The sequence below is a fragment of the Sebastes umbrosus genome, chromosome 6 (genome assembly GCF_015220745.1).
Source record: "Sebastes umbrosus isolate fSebUmb1 chromosome 6, fSebUmb1.pri, whole genome shotgun sequence".
In the NCBI taxonomy this organism is placed as follows: domain Eukaryota; kingdom Metazoa; phylum Chordata; class Actinopteri; order Perciformes; family Sebastidae; genus Sebastes; species Sebastes umbrosus.
Window position 1 is genome coordinate 31,056,824 of NC_051274.1, and position 16,406 is coordinate 31,073,229.

The 16,406-nt window shown below is 46.0% G+C and overlaps 2 protein-coding genes across 9 annotated transcripts in view; one reads left to right on the top strand and one right to left on the bottom strand.

Moving 5' to 3' along the window:
- The window catches only part of samd11 (sterile alpha motif domain containing 11), a 110,150-nt gene extending 99,146 nt beyond the window's left edge, over window positions 1–11,004 (top strand). For 3 of the 6 annotated variants that reach the window (XM_037772460.1, XM_037772461.1, XM_037772462.1), the window contains 6 exons: window positions 2,548–2,663; window positions 3,743–3,821; window positions 4,100–4,896; window positions 6,745–6,878; window positions 8,991–9,101; window positions 9,351–9,635. In XM_037772460.1, coding sequence (XP_037628388.1) covers window positions 2,548–2,663; window positions 3,743–3,821; window positions 4,100–4,896; window positions 6,745–6,878; window positions 8,991–9,101; window positions 9,351–9,635 — 1,522 coding nt within the window. Of the gene's footprint in view, window positions 1–2,547; window positions 2,664–3,742; window positions 3,822–4,099; window positions 4,897–6,744; window positions 6,879–8,990; window positions 9,102–9,350 lie in introns of all 6 variants that reach the window. The other 3 variants (XM_037772458.1, XM_037772457.1, XM_037772459.1) reach the window with 2 other exon arrangements.
- A 2,569-nt stretch (window positions 11,005–13,573) lies between these two features.
- noc2l (NOC2-like nucleolar associated transcriptional repressor) overlaps window positions 13,574–16,406 on the bottom strand; it is a 95,771-nt gene continuing 92,938 nt past the window's right edge. For all 3 annotated transcript variants that reach the window (XM_037771367.1, XM_037771366.1, XM_037771368.1), the window contains 2 exons: window positions 15,080–15,193; window positions 13,574–13,910 (listed from right to left, as the gene is read on the bottom strand). In XM_037771367.1, coding sequence (XP_037627295.1) covers window positions 13,753–13,910; window positions 15,080–15,193 — 272 coding nt within the window. In that variant the 3' untranslated portion in view covers window positions 13,574–13,752. The remainder of the gene's footprint in view (window positions 13,911–15,079; window positions 15,194–16,406) is intronic.

Consider the following 16,406-nt stretch of genomic DNA (forward strand, 5'->3'; position numbering starts at 1 on the left):
GCTGTCGCCACTCTGACAGGTCGTCACACACCAGTGAATTCCCCAGGAGCCCCTGGCCTCACTGCAGGCAGAGAGAGAGAGAGAGAGAGAGAGAGGAGAGAGAGAGAGAGAGAGGCAGAGAGCGGGAGGGAGAGAGAGAGAGAGAGAGAGAGAGAGAGAGAGAGAGGCAGCATCCAGTGATATAGTTTTGCGTGGTTATGAGCCCACCTTGCATTTGTGAATCTGCCTATTTTCAGTCTCATGCAAAAAAAACTAGGTGAGTGTTTTTGCCTCGTCTTTTTATAGCATGTTAGTGGTTTGCCAACAAAATGCACAGATAGGGCAAAAAGAAAATCACTCAACAGACAGACAGCGCCACACACACACACACACACACACACACACACACACACACACACACAGCCCCAGAGCAAAACGACTAATGTCTGCCACTCCTCCCTTTAAAATTGCCTCCTATAAAAGGAGGAAGAGAGGGAGAGATGGAGGAAGGGAGTAGAGGGGAGTGTCAGACACACACTCTTTCTCCCCTTCTCTCTCTCTGTCTCTCTCACTCCCCGTGATTAGGCCTAATTATGGTGGCGCAGACGCCTGGCAGCCCCAGTCATGCAGCTTTAATTGACCGTTATTCATCTGCGGGCTAACGCTCGGCAAGGGTAGGCGGTGCAAGGAGAGGGAGGAAGGGGAGGGAGTATCAGGGAGGGGGGGGGGGGTGGCGATGGGATTTTGGCATGCGGGAGCCATGGCGGCGGGGGTGGATGGGAGTTTTTTGCGGGCGCCTTAGCGTAGCCTAGTGGAACTGCGCGTCGCAAGGCTAATTGCTAGCCCCGAGGGATTAGGCCAGGTGATTACACACTGGGCGGTGTAATTACATAAGCAGCGGCTAGCGGGGCCCCGGCTCGCGGCTCCGGGGTCACGCGCCGTAGCCCTCACCCAAGATTAATTGGAGCTGCCACTGGAGTGCGAGGCACCGCCGGAGAGAGCGGTTATACGATTAGCATTAACATTTCAGCGGCGGAGGCGATCGATGAATGGTTTCCCCCCCCTCCACCCCCTCTTCCCCCTCTCCGTACTGGCTCCAACCCCCCCATCTCATCTCCCCGCTCTTGTATGCGTGCCCTCCCTCCTCACAGTTCCTCTCTCTCACTCTCTCTCTCTCTCTCTCTCTCTCTCTCCCCTTTTCCCTCACCATTTAGTGAGGCGGGAGACATGCAGGCGCTAGCTAATTTGAACACAGTTGCAAAACAATATTTGCGGTTGCATGCGTCCCAGTGTTGGTTTTGATTTTGTTGTTTTCCTCAGCTTGTTTCCCATGTATGCTTTTGTGCTGCGGCAGTCACACACAGCTGAGCTCTGATTGGTGTGATCGCAGCGGCTCGGGAGGAGAGAAACGAGAGAGAGAGAGAGAGGGGAGAGGAGAGGTGTTTGTAGCTAGAGAGCGAGCTCAGGAAAGGCCCTGGAAAACAGCTGTGGTTTGAGACCCCGAGCGGGCGGAGAGCATCATCATCCACACTTTGACACTTTCAAAGGGTCATGGCGCAGATGCCTCACTGTTCTGACAGCTTTTTATCCGCTTTCTCAAATCCACGTGCTTGTACTCATGAAGATGTGCACGAAACGGAGAGAAAAGTGATGGGATGATAGAAAGGATTACAGTGAAAAAAGAAGTGGGAGTAAAACTGAAAGAGGCAAGACAAGGCGGAGGTAAAGAGACGGGATGAGATGGAGTGATGAGGAGGAGAGAGGTGAAAGAAAACTGGAGGAAGAGAAAGGAGTAAACAAGACAGATTTTCAGAGGTCATGGAGAAGTAGAGAGAACAGAAAAAAAGAGGATGGTAAAGACAGAACAAGAGACAGAGAGAGAGGGAGCAAGGTGAGAGGCGCCTTTCCCCCCTCAAGGAGGACAAAAGACGAAGCCAATAATGGAGAGGCCTTTTCAGAAGCAGAGGTTGCAGGACGCTCCATCTTTTCACCGGTTTCAATGCAGCCAAGAGAGTGAGAGGGAGAGAGGGAGGGAGACGGAGCGGAGGGCGTAAAAAAAGGGAGAGAAGAGAGGAGGGATGAGTGTTAATTAGAAGGTCCTTCAGCCCGTGGCCCCGGTCAAGACGCAGGGGCCGCCCCAGCTGTCGGAGCATGACACACTGGCATTGTGCATTCAGCCCTCATTATGTGTGTGGGTCTGGAGCTGTGTGTGTGTTTCTGTGTATATGTCGTGTGCGTGTATGTGTGAGGCGGCAGGGGGAAGGAAAGGCTGCAGTCCAGGGTACAGCAATGGCCAGCGGCGCTTGCTGCGGCGTGACAAGACTGATGAGGCACTGGGGCGACGCAGGGGCCTCTGGAGCTCCGCTGATAAAAATACACCGCATACGTTGGTGTGGCGGCATGCGCACACGCGAGAAAGAAAGAGTTGAGACGTGCTTGAAACTATTCCTTTAGCGTTAGGGAATCACACGCTACGCATCCCCTCCTCCACGCTTAATGCGTTCGTCATTTTAAAGCATCCAGTGAAATCACAAACTGAACTTAATGTTGTCTTTTTTGTGTCCACAGAGAACTGTCCCACCCTCCACCTCTACTGTCCCCTCCAACGGCCCCTCACATCGCCTTAGGACCTCACCTGCGGCCTCCTTTCCTGGGCATGCCCTCCGCTCTTTGCCAGGCCCCTGGTGAGTCATAAATCATGCTATGGCTAAATAGATAATACTAATAATGCACAGTACCAATGGGGATGCATGGCATGTACGTATACTTGGAAAACGATTAGGGCTTCAATCGATTAAAATATTTAATCGCAAATGAATCACACATTTTTTTATCTGTTCAAAATGTACCTTAAAGGGAGATTTGTCAAGTATTTAATACTCTTATCAACATGGGAGTGGACAAATATGCTGCTTAATGCAAATGTATGTATATATTTATTACTGGAAATCAATTAACAACACAAAACAATGACACATATTGTCCAGAAACCCTCACAGTTACTGCATTTAGCATAAAATATATGCTCAAATCATAACATGGCAAACTGCAGCCCAACAGGCAACAACAGCTGTCAGTGTGTCAGTGTGCTGACTTGACTATGACTTGCCCCAAACTGCATGTGATTATCATAAAGTGGGCATGTCTGTAAACGGGAGACTCGTGGGTACCCAAAGAACCCATTTACCTTCACATATCTTGAGGTCAGAGGTCAAACGACCCCTTTGAAAAAGGCCTTAAGTTTGGAGCTTTATTTAACAAGCTAGTATGACATGGTTGGTACCAATGGTTCCTTATGTTTTCTAGTTTCATTTGATTCCAGTGTCTTCATTCTAGCTTTAAAACTGAGCCCGCTACAACCTAAAAATCTCAAGTTGCGTTAATGCTTTAAAGAGATTAACAGCGTTAAAACAAATTTGCGTTAACGAGTTATTGCATTAACTTTGTCAGCCCTAAAAATGTATATATACATATCTATTTTCACATTTGCACCGATATGAAGAGAATGATCCATGGCTAATGGTATATATTTTAAAGTTTCATAAAGGTACGGTAGTTGCAGGATATTACTTTTAAATTATAATTTTGCAGTAACCCATCAAGACTAAGAATTGTTTTCTTGCAGAGTACCTTTTGGTAACTTTAAAATGTTTTCTCATAGATTTGCATTTATTTCTCCACTGGTTGTAACATAACGGAGTTTCCATTTCACTTTTTACATTTTTGCTTAAAGGCATGTATTTTCTTGTTGTTTCTATCACAGGTTATGGTTTCCTCCAACCAGCTCAAGCTGAGCTCTTTGCTCGGCAGCAGGAGATGCTACGGAAGCAGAATCTGGCCAGGTGTGTGTCTTGTAATGTTACTGTATGTAACAATAGTGTAATTAAGGCATAATGGTGAAAATGGATAGTTAAAATCGAAGTTCTGCGGCGTGGGTTTATTGGAACAGAGCAAAAGAGTAGCTTCAACGTGGGAAGTTTGTTTTTGGAGAAGGCAAACTTGTGGACGCAGTCATATGTTTTTAATATACACCCACAAGCAGTGTTGTAAATGTGAAATACTGTAAAATTGTAAACATTTGGCCTGTACATTAAAGTGCCTGTGTGTTTCACCGCCTCAGACTTGAGATGTCGGCAGAGCTGCTGAGACAGAAAGAGTTGGAAAGTCTCCACCAGCGACAGCAGCAGCACCGTCTTCTGGGCTCCGACCCTTTGGGAGTTATACCTCCTGGCCTGCCACCCGACCATCCAGCCCTGCGGAGCCTCCACGACATCCCAGAGGGCCATCCGCTCCGTGAGGAACTGGCCCGCCGCTCAAATGCAATGCTGGTGCTTCGCCATGGGGCTGCCACACCCCTCCTAACCCTCAACCACCACCACCAGCATCAACAACAACCAGGGCCCCCCTCCACACCCAAAGACATCCAGGCACACAGATCTACCGCTGGGCCAGATGCCGAATCCAGGAAGGCCCCCCGCAGGGCCCCCCAGACACAGCTCCATGCCGGGGATCACACAGGAGGAAGAGAGGACAGGGGAAGGGAGGGAGACAGGGAGGTGCAGGATGAGGACATGAAGGACTCGGACAGTGAGACAGAGATGTGTGAGGAGAGGCAGGACAGTGTTGGCGCCAAGTCCAGCAGTAAACCCAGGGACAGGGAGAGAGACGGGGGTAAAGAGACTGGCAGCAAGGGAGTGTGTGACAGTGCCAAGGAGACTGGAGAGAGTTCAGGCAGGCTGAGCGCCCCTTGTAGTTCAGCAGGTACAGAGTCACCCAGTCGCCACCTCTTCACCCCTGGACTGGGCAAGGCTGATGTCAAATACCACCTGCCACCTGGGTTCATGCCACCCCTGCCTGCTCTTCACGCCCAGTCGCTGCCCTTTGGATTCCCCTACGCCAACCCCTACCTTCACACGGGTAAGAGACTCAGTCACACACACACACACACACACACACACACACACACACACACACACAAACACAGCTGACATGTGAAACCCATTAGCGTCACTCTTTGTGTGCGTGTCTCCAGTGTGGAGACCTCTCCCTGTTAGGGGCCCTGCCGCTGACCCCAGTGTGATCTCGTGCACACCACCAGCAGCACAGCCACGTGGGCAGAAAAGAGGGATGAGGGGGTTGTTTGTTCACATACTGAAGAAAACTACCATAAACTAACTTTATCCTGTCAACGTATAAATTCCCACTATGAGAAAAAATCAATATCCGTTTAAGTGTACACTATATTTAGAATATTTCCACTGCTTTATCTTGCCATCAGACAGCCATATCCGAAGGGGAACTGATGGTGAATGGTAAATGGACTTGCACTTATATAGCGCTGTCTAGTCTTCCGACCACTCAAAGCGCTGATTGAAACTGAAAATGAAACTTGTCTATCAGGGCTCAAGACTAAGTGTTTACATTGGTTGCACTGGTGCTCACATAAGTAGTTAATATCAATACCAGTGACATTCCATGATTCTTGATATTAATTCGATACCACGGTAAAAAAGAGAAAATTAAAATTTCATGAAAAAAAGTCATAGTATAGCATGTCGAAAAATGTCATGAAAAAAAATCATAGTTTAATAAGTCGAAAAATTCAGTGAAAAAAGTCAAAATATATTATGTTGAAAAATTCTGTCGAAAAAAGTCATAGTATAGTATGTAAAAATTTCATGAAAAAAAATCAGTGTATAGCATGTCGAAAAATGTCATGAAAAAAAAGTCATAGTATAGTATGTTGAAAAATTCTGTCGAAAAAAAGTCTTAGTATAGCATATTGAAAAATTTGGTGAAAAAATTTCATAGTATAGTATGCTGAAAAATGTCATGAAAAAAAAGTCATCGTATAGTAGTGATGTTACGTGCTGTGCCGAGGCTTCGGAGCGTGTGTCGAGTAATCCAGGAAGTTTTCCTTGATGCGTGTATCGAGGCTTGTATCGTTTTAGACCAATGACGTCATTGATGACGTCCGAAGCCTCGCTGCCCGGCCATACCGCTCACTGGAAGTGGTTCACATCTTCACTGGTTGAACCAATGCCACTTTCCAGAAGTGACACAGAACACTAATATTACCCCTCCTGCCAATATTATATTACATTAGACAACACTACAATACAATTATTGACCAAAGGATTGGTTTACACACATAAGATGCATTACTCACAAAACAATTTCAGTTTATTATACATGTATGATACATACTCATAATATACTTACTAGAAAATAGACATTATATTATATATTATATATTATATAGATATAAATGGATTACATGGTAATAGATTTTTTTTCATTGTTTATAGTCATTCAGCCTTTACTGGTGCAAAATACAGTATATCACAGATCACATGGTTAAGATCATATCTGCCTGTTTTACACTCTTTGGCCACCATGTGGTTTTTTGTGCACATGAATGAACCCTTTTCCGAACCAATTTGCTGGAAAGCTTCAATGCTTCATGAAGCTTCAGCTCGCCATCACTATCGTATAGTATGTCGAAAAAATTCATGGTAAAAAGTCATAGCATAGTATGTTGGGACCGACGTAACCCAAAAACATAGTGTCGCCGGCACGGAGGCATAACAGTATTTTGAGCTGCATTTTATAAAAATGTGGACGGTCAATTCGTCAAAGTGTTTCTAAGCTTGCAGTTTCAGGTTCTGCATCACTAAAAAGTGGCAGCAAGATCCTCTCTATTAATAGCAACTTTGTACCCGGTGTTTATATTGACACATCGTTTTCACCCACTGCTGCTTTCAGGCTCTATGGGAGGTCTTTTCATGGATGGGGAGGACTCAGCCACAGCAAACCCTGCGGAGGACATCAGCAAGTGGAGTGTGGAGGACGTGTGTGGCTTCATAAGCAGCCTGGCCGGATGTGCTGAATACACACAGGTGAGGACTCAAGGAGAGGGAGGAGAGAGAGAGAGGAGGGGATGGAGGCCAGGGGCAGGCTGACTAGTAACCATAGAAGAAGAACAGTGACCCATATATAATACATACTGCAACACTACTGTAGTACTTTGATAGGCATCTCTCATTATGTTTAGGTAGAAGCACTAAAACCTGCACAGCACGGATTGTTTCAAGTTTACTGTGAATGTCTGTGGAAGCACGAATGGTCATGTTCACAACTGCAGCCATATCTGTGGGCTTTGTGTGAATGAGGGCGAGTTAGCAGTGCATGAACGCCTGTAGCCTGTGTGTGGATGAAATGTGTACGTGTCTGTACAACCACGTATTGTTCCAAAATGAAATATCCAGAATTTGAGAAAGGTGAACCGATCTTGCCTTTACTTATATCCATCTTTAACAAAATATAAAATTTGAAAAAGGGTCGTTTTCTTTCTCTACGTGTCTTCAAACACTCACATGACGACATGTACGTTTAAAGTTATTAGTCACTGTAATCATTCTGGCTGAGGTGTGAAGTGATTCCTTCTTAATGTAACAGATGACAAAATCCTTTTTCCATGCACGAATGATCTGTAAAGTTCAGCTGAAGCTAATATGAGGCATCACCTCTCTGAGTCAGCCTAATCAAGAGGGCATCGTCTGTAAAAGATTCTTCTTGGTATGAAATTCCCCGGTATTAGCTTCAGATGAACTTTAGAAATGCATGGACCAAGATTATGGAATTTGTTCCTCTTTATCTCTGACACTGAAGTCATGAAGTCATGCTAGTAACGGATTTATTCATGGCCAGTAGTGACAGGAGGAAGGATTCCAGTGACCAATAACTCTTAACGTACATATGGACATGTGAATATTGTATTAAAGAGGCAGTTGAAAATCTGAACCTATTTTTAAGAGATAACATGTTGCTGAAGACCCCGTCAGGGGCCGAGCACATCGAGACGCGTCGCTACTAAAACGCCTCGGCAAAGTGCGTCGAGCAAAACAGTAAAACTGAGTCTTTAACCATGATTATAACCACGTTACTGCTAACTCCATACTCACCATCAGTGTCTCTCGCTTGCTCCCTCTCTCGCTCGATCTCTCTCTCTTGCTTGATCTCTCGCTCGCTCTCTCTCTCTCTCGCTCGCTCGCTCACTCTCTCTCTCTTGTTTGATCTCTCGCTCGCTCTCTCTCTCTCTCGCTCGCGCTCTCTCTCTCGCTCACTCTCTCTCTCTCTTGCTTGATCTCTCGTTCGATCTCTCGATCTCTCTCTCTCGCTCACTCTCTCGATCTAGCTCGCTCTCGCTCCCGCTCTTTATCACGCTCTCTCTCGCTTGTTCTCTCACTCCCTCTCTTGATCTCTCTCGCTCAATCTCTCTCTCTCTCTCGCTCTCAATTTCTCGCTCACTCGCTCTCAATCTCTTGCTCGTTCTCTCGTTCGTTCGCTCTCTCGCTCGTTCTCGATCTCTCGCTCGCTTTTGATCTCGATCTCGCTCGCTTTCGATCTCTCTCGCTCGATCTCTCGCTCTCTTGCAGTAGCTCTCTACAGTAGCCTGCATGAAAATATCACGACATGAGATATAAATTGCCTCCTTCCCGCTCACAGTCGAACAGCTAACTAGCCTGCCGTACCACATCTACTGGCATCAAAACAGGAAGGAAGTAGTAAAATCCGCCTCTTGCTTGAATTGATTGGCTGCCTGGGTCAAGTGTGACATTCACGAGAGGTGCGAGTCCGCACCTGGCGCCGAAAATTTTAACTTTTATGCGCATCTAAAAACTGTGAGAAAAACGCGGCGCAAGAGAGGAGCGCGTGTCAGACCATAGTTAGTAGTACCATAGTTATTTAAGGAAAACGTGTTTCTAGCGACGCGTCTCAATGTGATGGACAACATTTTCTCCACATCTGCATCCCCTTTAACGTTAAAATGTTGAATGATAAACAACTATTTTTTCCCCTCTCAAAATGGGTATCTAACATTTTGGAATAGAGTCACTGTTTTGAAGGTTGTGTGAATGAAAGTGTAGGTTTGTGTGTCGAGTGTGTTTCTGTGTGTGTGTATATGTCGGGGCTGTGGCTGAAGCGGCTGTGTCGCCATGTGTCGCCAGGTGTTTCGGGAGCAGGCCATTGATGGAGAGACATTACCGCTGCTCACTGAGGAGCACCTGCTCAACACCATGGGACTAAAGCTGGGGCCCGCGCTCAAGATCCGCTCACAGGTACACACACCACAGAGCAGCGTGTGTGTTTGTGTGTGTGATCGAGTGGACTTGTCTGTTTGAATGTGTGTTTCTGTCCGTAGGCCCAAGACGAACTGCTAGCGTAGCATGTAGACGATTCCCTTAAAGTAGCCAGCCCCGCAGACTGCAGCCTCTCTTCTACTCTCTCTGTTTAAAACATATTAGTCCGTTTACACAACGCTCAACAGGCTTTTACTGACGGTCACATGTCTCCTCTCGTCTCCTCAGGTGGCGCGGCGTGTTGGCAGGCTTTTCTACATGACTGGATTCCCGCTGGCGTTCCCGTTTCCGCCTTCTGCCGCACTGCGCCCCCCAGACCGCGATCGGGACCCCCTGACGACGCCATCTGACACCCCCCTGCCTCTCTCTCTGTCCCTGCCCCACAGACCCACCTCCACCAGCAGCAGCTCCTCTCCGTACAGCGGGCCCACCCCGGGGTGCTCCTCCCCAAAGCAGGAAAACGGTAACGGCTCCGCGGTCGTGGGAAGATACGAGGCCAAGACGCCGTCGTAGGAGCGGACAGAGAGATTGACTCCCGGGCCCTCACTTTGGGACCTTTACGCTGAAATCTTTGGGGAAAATATTGGACTGGAATAAAAGACAAACTGGACCGTATCCGACAAACCAATCAGCTTCTGAGCTCCTCTGCAGTAGCCGAGCAGAATCCAAACAAACTGGGTTGGAAGGGAGACACGTGAAGCGACAGAGAAAAAAAAGGAGACAGCTGGTCGCAGACAGCCTGCCAAAAAAACAGGAGCGAAGCCCTGCCACAAATGCGACATTCTTGCAAGTCAGACGCTAGCGGAAACCCTTCCTTCCTTCCTGGGCTGGAGGAAGCTCTGCTCACTCACTCTCTTTCTCTTGTCTTCGTCTCTCTCTGACTGCTCCTCACCACAAGCCCTGCAGAAACCAGGAATTAAAAAAAAAAAAAAAGACACGCCGCTCCCCTTTTTTTTTCTTCCTCTCCCTCGCTTGTTTCTCGAGGCCAAACGGCAGCGTGGAGCAGTCTTTTTAGAGGCTGGAGTTGAAGCATATGCTGAGCAGCACCAGCTCCCTCTTATCACTGCAACTATGCATTCCACTGTCCCGATACCAAAGATGACCGGACGTGTGGAATTGAAACCGTGTTTCACGACGTGTCTGCTTCTTTTTGCATTAATGGTCTCAGAGAAAGGACTGGTCCAACAGGGAAACGCTAGGCTAGTGCCTCAGATGATGGACTGTGTAGAGGCGACACAGGTAGAGCGGTCATTTACTGACTTTAAAACGGAGAGGCGGCTACGGCTTACGTCATTGTATGCTCGTGTTGACTACTGTGGGAGGTAGGAAAAACATGCAAAATTGTACAGAATCATGCTTAAGATGAAAATATCCTGAAGGTTACATACGTGGTACTTTTACTTTTTTTGTTAAATGTAGTTGCACGAATAAGGTTTTCTTTACTGAAGAAAAATGTGACTTGCTGAACTTTGGTGGTACTTTTTGTTCATAACTCTTTTTGTTCCGTTTTTAAAAAAAATGTAATATTAAAAAAAAAGGACGCTCCAATCTTGAATGCTACTTCAGCATATAAATATGAGGAAAAAAATATTTATAGGACTTTTGATGTAGTAGATAAAGCAGATTATGATATGTATTATAATTAGCCCTTAAGATGGATTCCAAAGATACTTTTACTTTGTTTTCTCTTGGTTGCAGGGAAAAGAAAGGCACAAAGCTCTTAATGCAAATGTTTTCAATTTGTTATGGATTTTTTTTTTTTTTTTTAAACTACGCAAGCAATGAATTAAAAAAACATGGTCTCTAGATTTCCCTTCGAAAGTTTTGTCTTCATCCTATTTTTCTATTCACCACACAGGTGAAATAAATCCTAAAGAAATTCCTCTGCTCTCTCGTGTTTGTGTTGAACAACGTATATATATATCTACGCTTTTCCCTCCTCAGAGGCCTGGACTACGAAGCAGGATTAGTGAGGTAACTTCATGTTTAACCCTTCCTACAACGGTGGTAGATCGCCATGGTAACTTATGCTGAACACCTAACCTGCTCCGGAGCAGGTTATGATCCAGACAAGAGATCAACTTGTATAAAAGCACCTCCTACTGACCAATCAAAGCTTGGTGCGCGGATCTAAGATAATATTACACACACCTGAAGAAGTTACAGTCATAATCCAGGCTAAAAACAACAGTTTAAACTGACAGATGCAGGAATGACAGCTGGCTGTGTGCTGTGGGTGTTTACCGCTTTGAATTATGTTTTTATATTAATTTTTTTACTTGCTCTCAAGTCCGTTTCACACCGCCGGAGACGGAGACGCAGCTGAAAGAAGGATGAAATAATCAAACATGCCAAAACTTATTTAAAAGGGCATAAAGAAGTGTAATCTATTCATCCATTATACTCTGAAAGCTTTTCACTGCCCCATCTAGGCGACTATATCGGACTTTTCAGGCCGTTAAATTAATAAATTTGTTAATTTATGCATTCACACATCAGCATTTTTTCTTTCGCCAGCCGTCCTTCCTGCATTTGGCAGCTTCAACTGTGTTACTATTAGTCTGATTATGTGTTCAACTTCTTTGTATTTGTCTAATATTATAGTTTGTAAATCGTGCTGCTCTGCTGACGGTAGACTTGTCCATGTTTGTGATTGGTCACATGCTGTAAACCCCGCCCCTTTTTATATGAACCCGCACGTAGCCAGATGGAGAAACCCTGGGTTCATTTACCGAGTTGATAACCAGCGTCGTAGGACGGCTTAGCGGGATCTCGTTTGTTAGGGCTAGTTAAAGGCAGGGTTGACGATGTTCTCCAGTCTATACTATTTGTTATACTGGTTGAAATGGTCTTTACACCCCGACAGCGATCCATTACTGATGAGCTCTGAAAAAGGTCTGCAAAAGAGCCGTCATCTGTAGCTGCTGTAATCCTGTAAAAACATCTACCAATCACTGCCTCGCGGTCCGCTTGGAAAGAACCAATCAGATGCCTCCCTGCTCGTACTCTACCCTTGGCGTGCACCAGCCTGAACTCAAAGCGCGTCGCCGCCGCACGTTTCCTGGAGAATGGAAGAGAGAACTCAGCCCTGCAGTAGCACTGCCGCGGTTACTTGAGGTCATGAGATAGCGTTGTTGAGTTGAGGTCCTCTCTCCGCTCTGTGTCGGTGAAGTAGTTACGAAGCGGCGGTGCTCGTGTGTGTGTGTGGGGGAGCATTGCTTTGGAAGGAGCCCCGAGGTGAGCGGGGGGGTTTAGACGGAGCTCCTGCGGCGTTGCTACTTTCATATTATGCTAGCTTTCCAACATCGTCAACCCTATCTTTGAGAGATATCGAGAAGACACCCTGGGTGTGTTGAACTCGCTTCGTAGTACAGGCCGTTTGTGTAAAAACGTGCAGGAGGGAGTATGCTGTCTCCTGATGTGTGTGTGTGTGTGTGTGAAGGGGAGGGGGGGCACAGTTCAGGTCAACACCAGCTGTCAGAGTGTGAGGTTCAGCCGCAGGCCAAGGCCTCCCTCGCCTGTGGGGATAAACCTGACCCTCCTCCTCTTCCACCACCCACCTACAGACACACACAGACACACACAGACACACACAGACACACACACACAGACACACACAGACACACACAGACACACAGACACACAGACACACAGACACACAGACACACAGACACACACACACACACACACACACACACACACACACACACACGACCAGAACCAGCCCCCCCTCACACTTACCTTCCTCCTTCAAAGAGTTTAGTCTGAAGCGGTGCTCTCTACACGCTCTACTGGGACTTCCCCTCGCTTTAGGCTGGGCCTCCGCACCACAACGCTTTTGCATTCACTGACAACGACTACAGAGGGGAAAAGTTACGACACAAAAAATGTTCATCGTTGTGGCGTTTTAAATCAAACAACTCCTCTGCCCCGCAAAGTGCCACCAGTGAATGCGTGCAATAAATCACCCAACAAAAGGCCGGTATCACCGCTAGTTTAAGTGGCAAAAAGGTGCAGCGAAGGGGAGAAAGAAATAATTTGGAGTAGGAAAGCGAGCGTCTGAGCATGTGAATACGCAGACAGAAGACAGTGGTCTGGGCGGGGGGGGAGTTGGCACAGAAACAGACCAGCCTGTGTTGCTGCTCTACCACCTGGGCAGAGAGTCTTGGCACGCCATCAGACGCCACCCTGCCAGCCTGGCACAGCACTGCCGCCTGAGGGCTCAACACCCGCCTCTCTGTACCCCCTCCTCTTGGCCAGCCCAGCCTGGCTCGGCCCGGCTCTCCAAATAGCCCGTCCTCGCAAAAAGAGCCCGAGGCTGCCTACAGGTGTGCACATGTACGGAGGACACAAATGACTCGTTTCAGGTGCACCTGTGCATCAACATGCACGGACACGCTTCAATTAATTAGCATCGTAAAAATAAAAGAAATTAAGGAAAACAAACTGGATTCTTTAACTCTTATTTTTTTTATAATTTCAATGCTTAATAAACATCATGAACATATTCGTACTGTACAGGTGAAGTATTACAAAATTCAAAAGCATAGAGAGAATATCACAAAGTCCAAATATTGTTCTAAATATAGCCAGTTGTTAACGTGGAGCGTTACGTGTGCATCCGTGAACCTCAGACGTCGTCATCCGACAGCTCCAGGTCCTCCACCACATCCTCGTCTCCTTCTGCCAGCTTTATCAGAGCAGAGGAGGACAGCGGCTCAGGAGCCTTGGAGAACAGCAGCTGAGGAGCCTTGAAGGCCTTTTCGTCTCCTTCCTCATCTTCATCATCTAGAATAAAGACAGGAAGCACGTTAACTTCACATTCAGTCACACAGGGAGCGTACGATACCCGGCAGGTATCAAGACGTAAACATTATGATAATCTTAAAGTTATTTCATAGGGAGGACATCATTTACAGCATTTTCAACAATTATAGCTTCTCTTATGAAAGCATATCTTTATATTATTACAACTGTGGTTTACTATAATACCATTCATTATTTTCTTATATCAGAGCTGTCAATGTTAACATGATATGCAAATTTGTTTTAACGCCACTAATTTCTTTAACCGGAGTGAAGTTACTGGCATCATATGAAACTAGAAAACCTGATGAATCCGTTGGTACCAACCATGTCATACTAGTTTGTCCAGAAGGAGGCTAAATAATGGTCCAGACTTACACTTAGATATGTGAATGGAAATGGGTTCTATGGGTACCAACGAGTCTCCCCTTTACAGACATGCCCACTTTATGATAATCGCATGCAGTTTGGGGTCAAGTTAGAGGAGATTTGTCAAGTATTTAATACTCTTATCAACATGGAAGTGGGCAAATATGCTGCTTTATGCAAATGTATGTATATATTTATTATTGGAAATCAATTAACACAAAACAATGACAGATATTGTCCAGAAACCCTCACAGGTACTGCATTTACCATAAAACAATATGCTCAAATCATAACATGGCAAACTGCAGCCCAACAGGCAACAACAGCTGTCAGTGTGTCAGTGTGCTGACTTGACTATGACTTGCCCCAAACTGCATGTGATGATCATAAAGTGGGCATGTCTGTAAAGGGGAGACTCGTGGGTACCCATAGAACCCATTTACATTCACATATCTTGAGGTCAGAGGTCAAGGGACCCCTTTTAAAATGGCCATGTCAGTTTTTTCCTCGCCAAAATGTATTGCAAGTTTGAAGCGTTATTTAACCTCTCAGCTAGATTGACATGGTTGGTACCAATAGATTCTTTAGGTTTTCTAGTTTCATATGATACTACTGATCTTCACTCTAGCTTTAAAACTCAGTCCGCCACAACCTCAAAATCTCAAATTGCGTTAATGCGTTAAAGAAATTATATTACAGCATTGACCTTTAAAACGTTTGAAAGCTACAGCTGTGTTGGTGCTACCAGCATGCTTCTTTTTGGACGTTGATATTGTACCAACCTGAGTCTCCGCCCTCCATCCCCTCCTCATCGCTCATGGCATACAGTTCTTTCAGATGCTCATCATCTTCATCATCATCATCATCATCATCAGACCCGCGGCGGCCCTTTTTCCCTGAAGGAGAGAGTGAAAAAACATTACAATGAGTTTTGTCGACTTTCTTCAGACGTTCCTGAGTTTGCATCGCTGACGTCTTGAGGACTTTGGAGACACCTATATGTGGGCCAGGCATCAGAGGCAGCTGGAAGTGTCTATTTCCTCCTGAGATGGAACTGAGAGTCGATTACAGACGCCGCCGCCGCCGCTGCACAAACACCCATGACAGTTTACTACCGGCAATTTCAGACATCTTATGCTCACGGCCTAAATATAGCAAATGGAGAGATAGCAGGCAGGTTCCACGGATACGAGGATGAGGGGAGAGTGTTTGTGTGCACCGGAGAGAAGTTGGGAGTTTGTCTGAATTTGTGTTGTGGTATACTCAGGGTGTGTGTGTGTGCGTGTGTGTGTGTGTGTGTGTGTGTGTGTGTGTGTGTGTGTGTGTGTGTGTTGTCTAGCCAAAGGGACAACTGGAGTCCACAGGCTTTGAAGTTGAGGTGTGATGAGAGGCTGGGGGGCGTGGAGGAGAGGGAAGCAAAACAGAGCTACTTCCTCTGTCTGATACACTGCAAACACACACACACACACACACACGCACACACACGATGTCTATTAAAACATCAGATACTTCCCTTCATATCTAAATTTAAGATTACAAACATACTATCTCACTATTTGTTGCTCACATGGTGCGAGCAAACTTCAGTAGTAGGGGTGCCACGATTCTCCAAATCCACGATTCGATTTGATTTTCGATTTTAACACGCCGTTGTTGGACTGGTTTTATGTCCTGACGACTGTCATTTACACTTTCAAATTCTTCTTTACAAAGAGAACTGAACTCCATTTTTATTTAGAAAGTGTTTCAAAAATTAGACTACGTCTGCTGCATCTTTTCAATATCAGTGTCTGTGTGACCCGCCTCAGTACAGAATCATTACAAAAACTAAACATGAATCCTTCTGCAGTGCTGTAATCTACAAAAATACGGTTTTGTTGTCATTTACTGTCGCGCTTGTTTCTCTCCTCTCGTTTTTTCCTCTCTCCTCTGATCGCTGTTTGTCACCGAGGGCGGAGGCTGAACGTTAAACCACGTAAGAGTAGAAGCGCTATGATTGAGGAAAAATAAATAACTAACTAACTAACTAAAGCCACAGACATGCAGGAAGTGCCCTGAGTATTGTAGCGTCAAGGACGGCCCGCATTTCCCATTAGGGATGCTCATTTA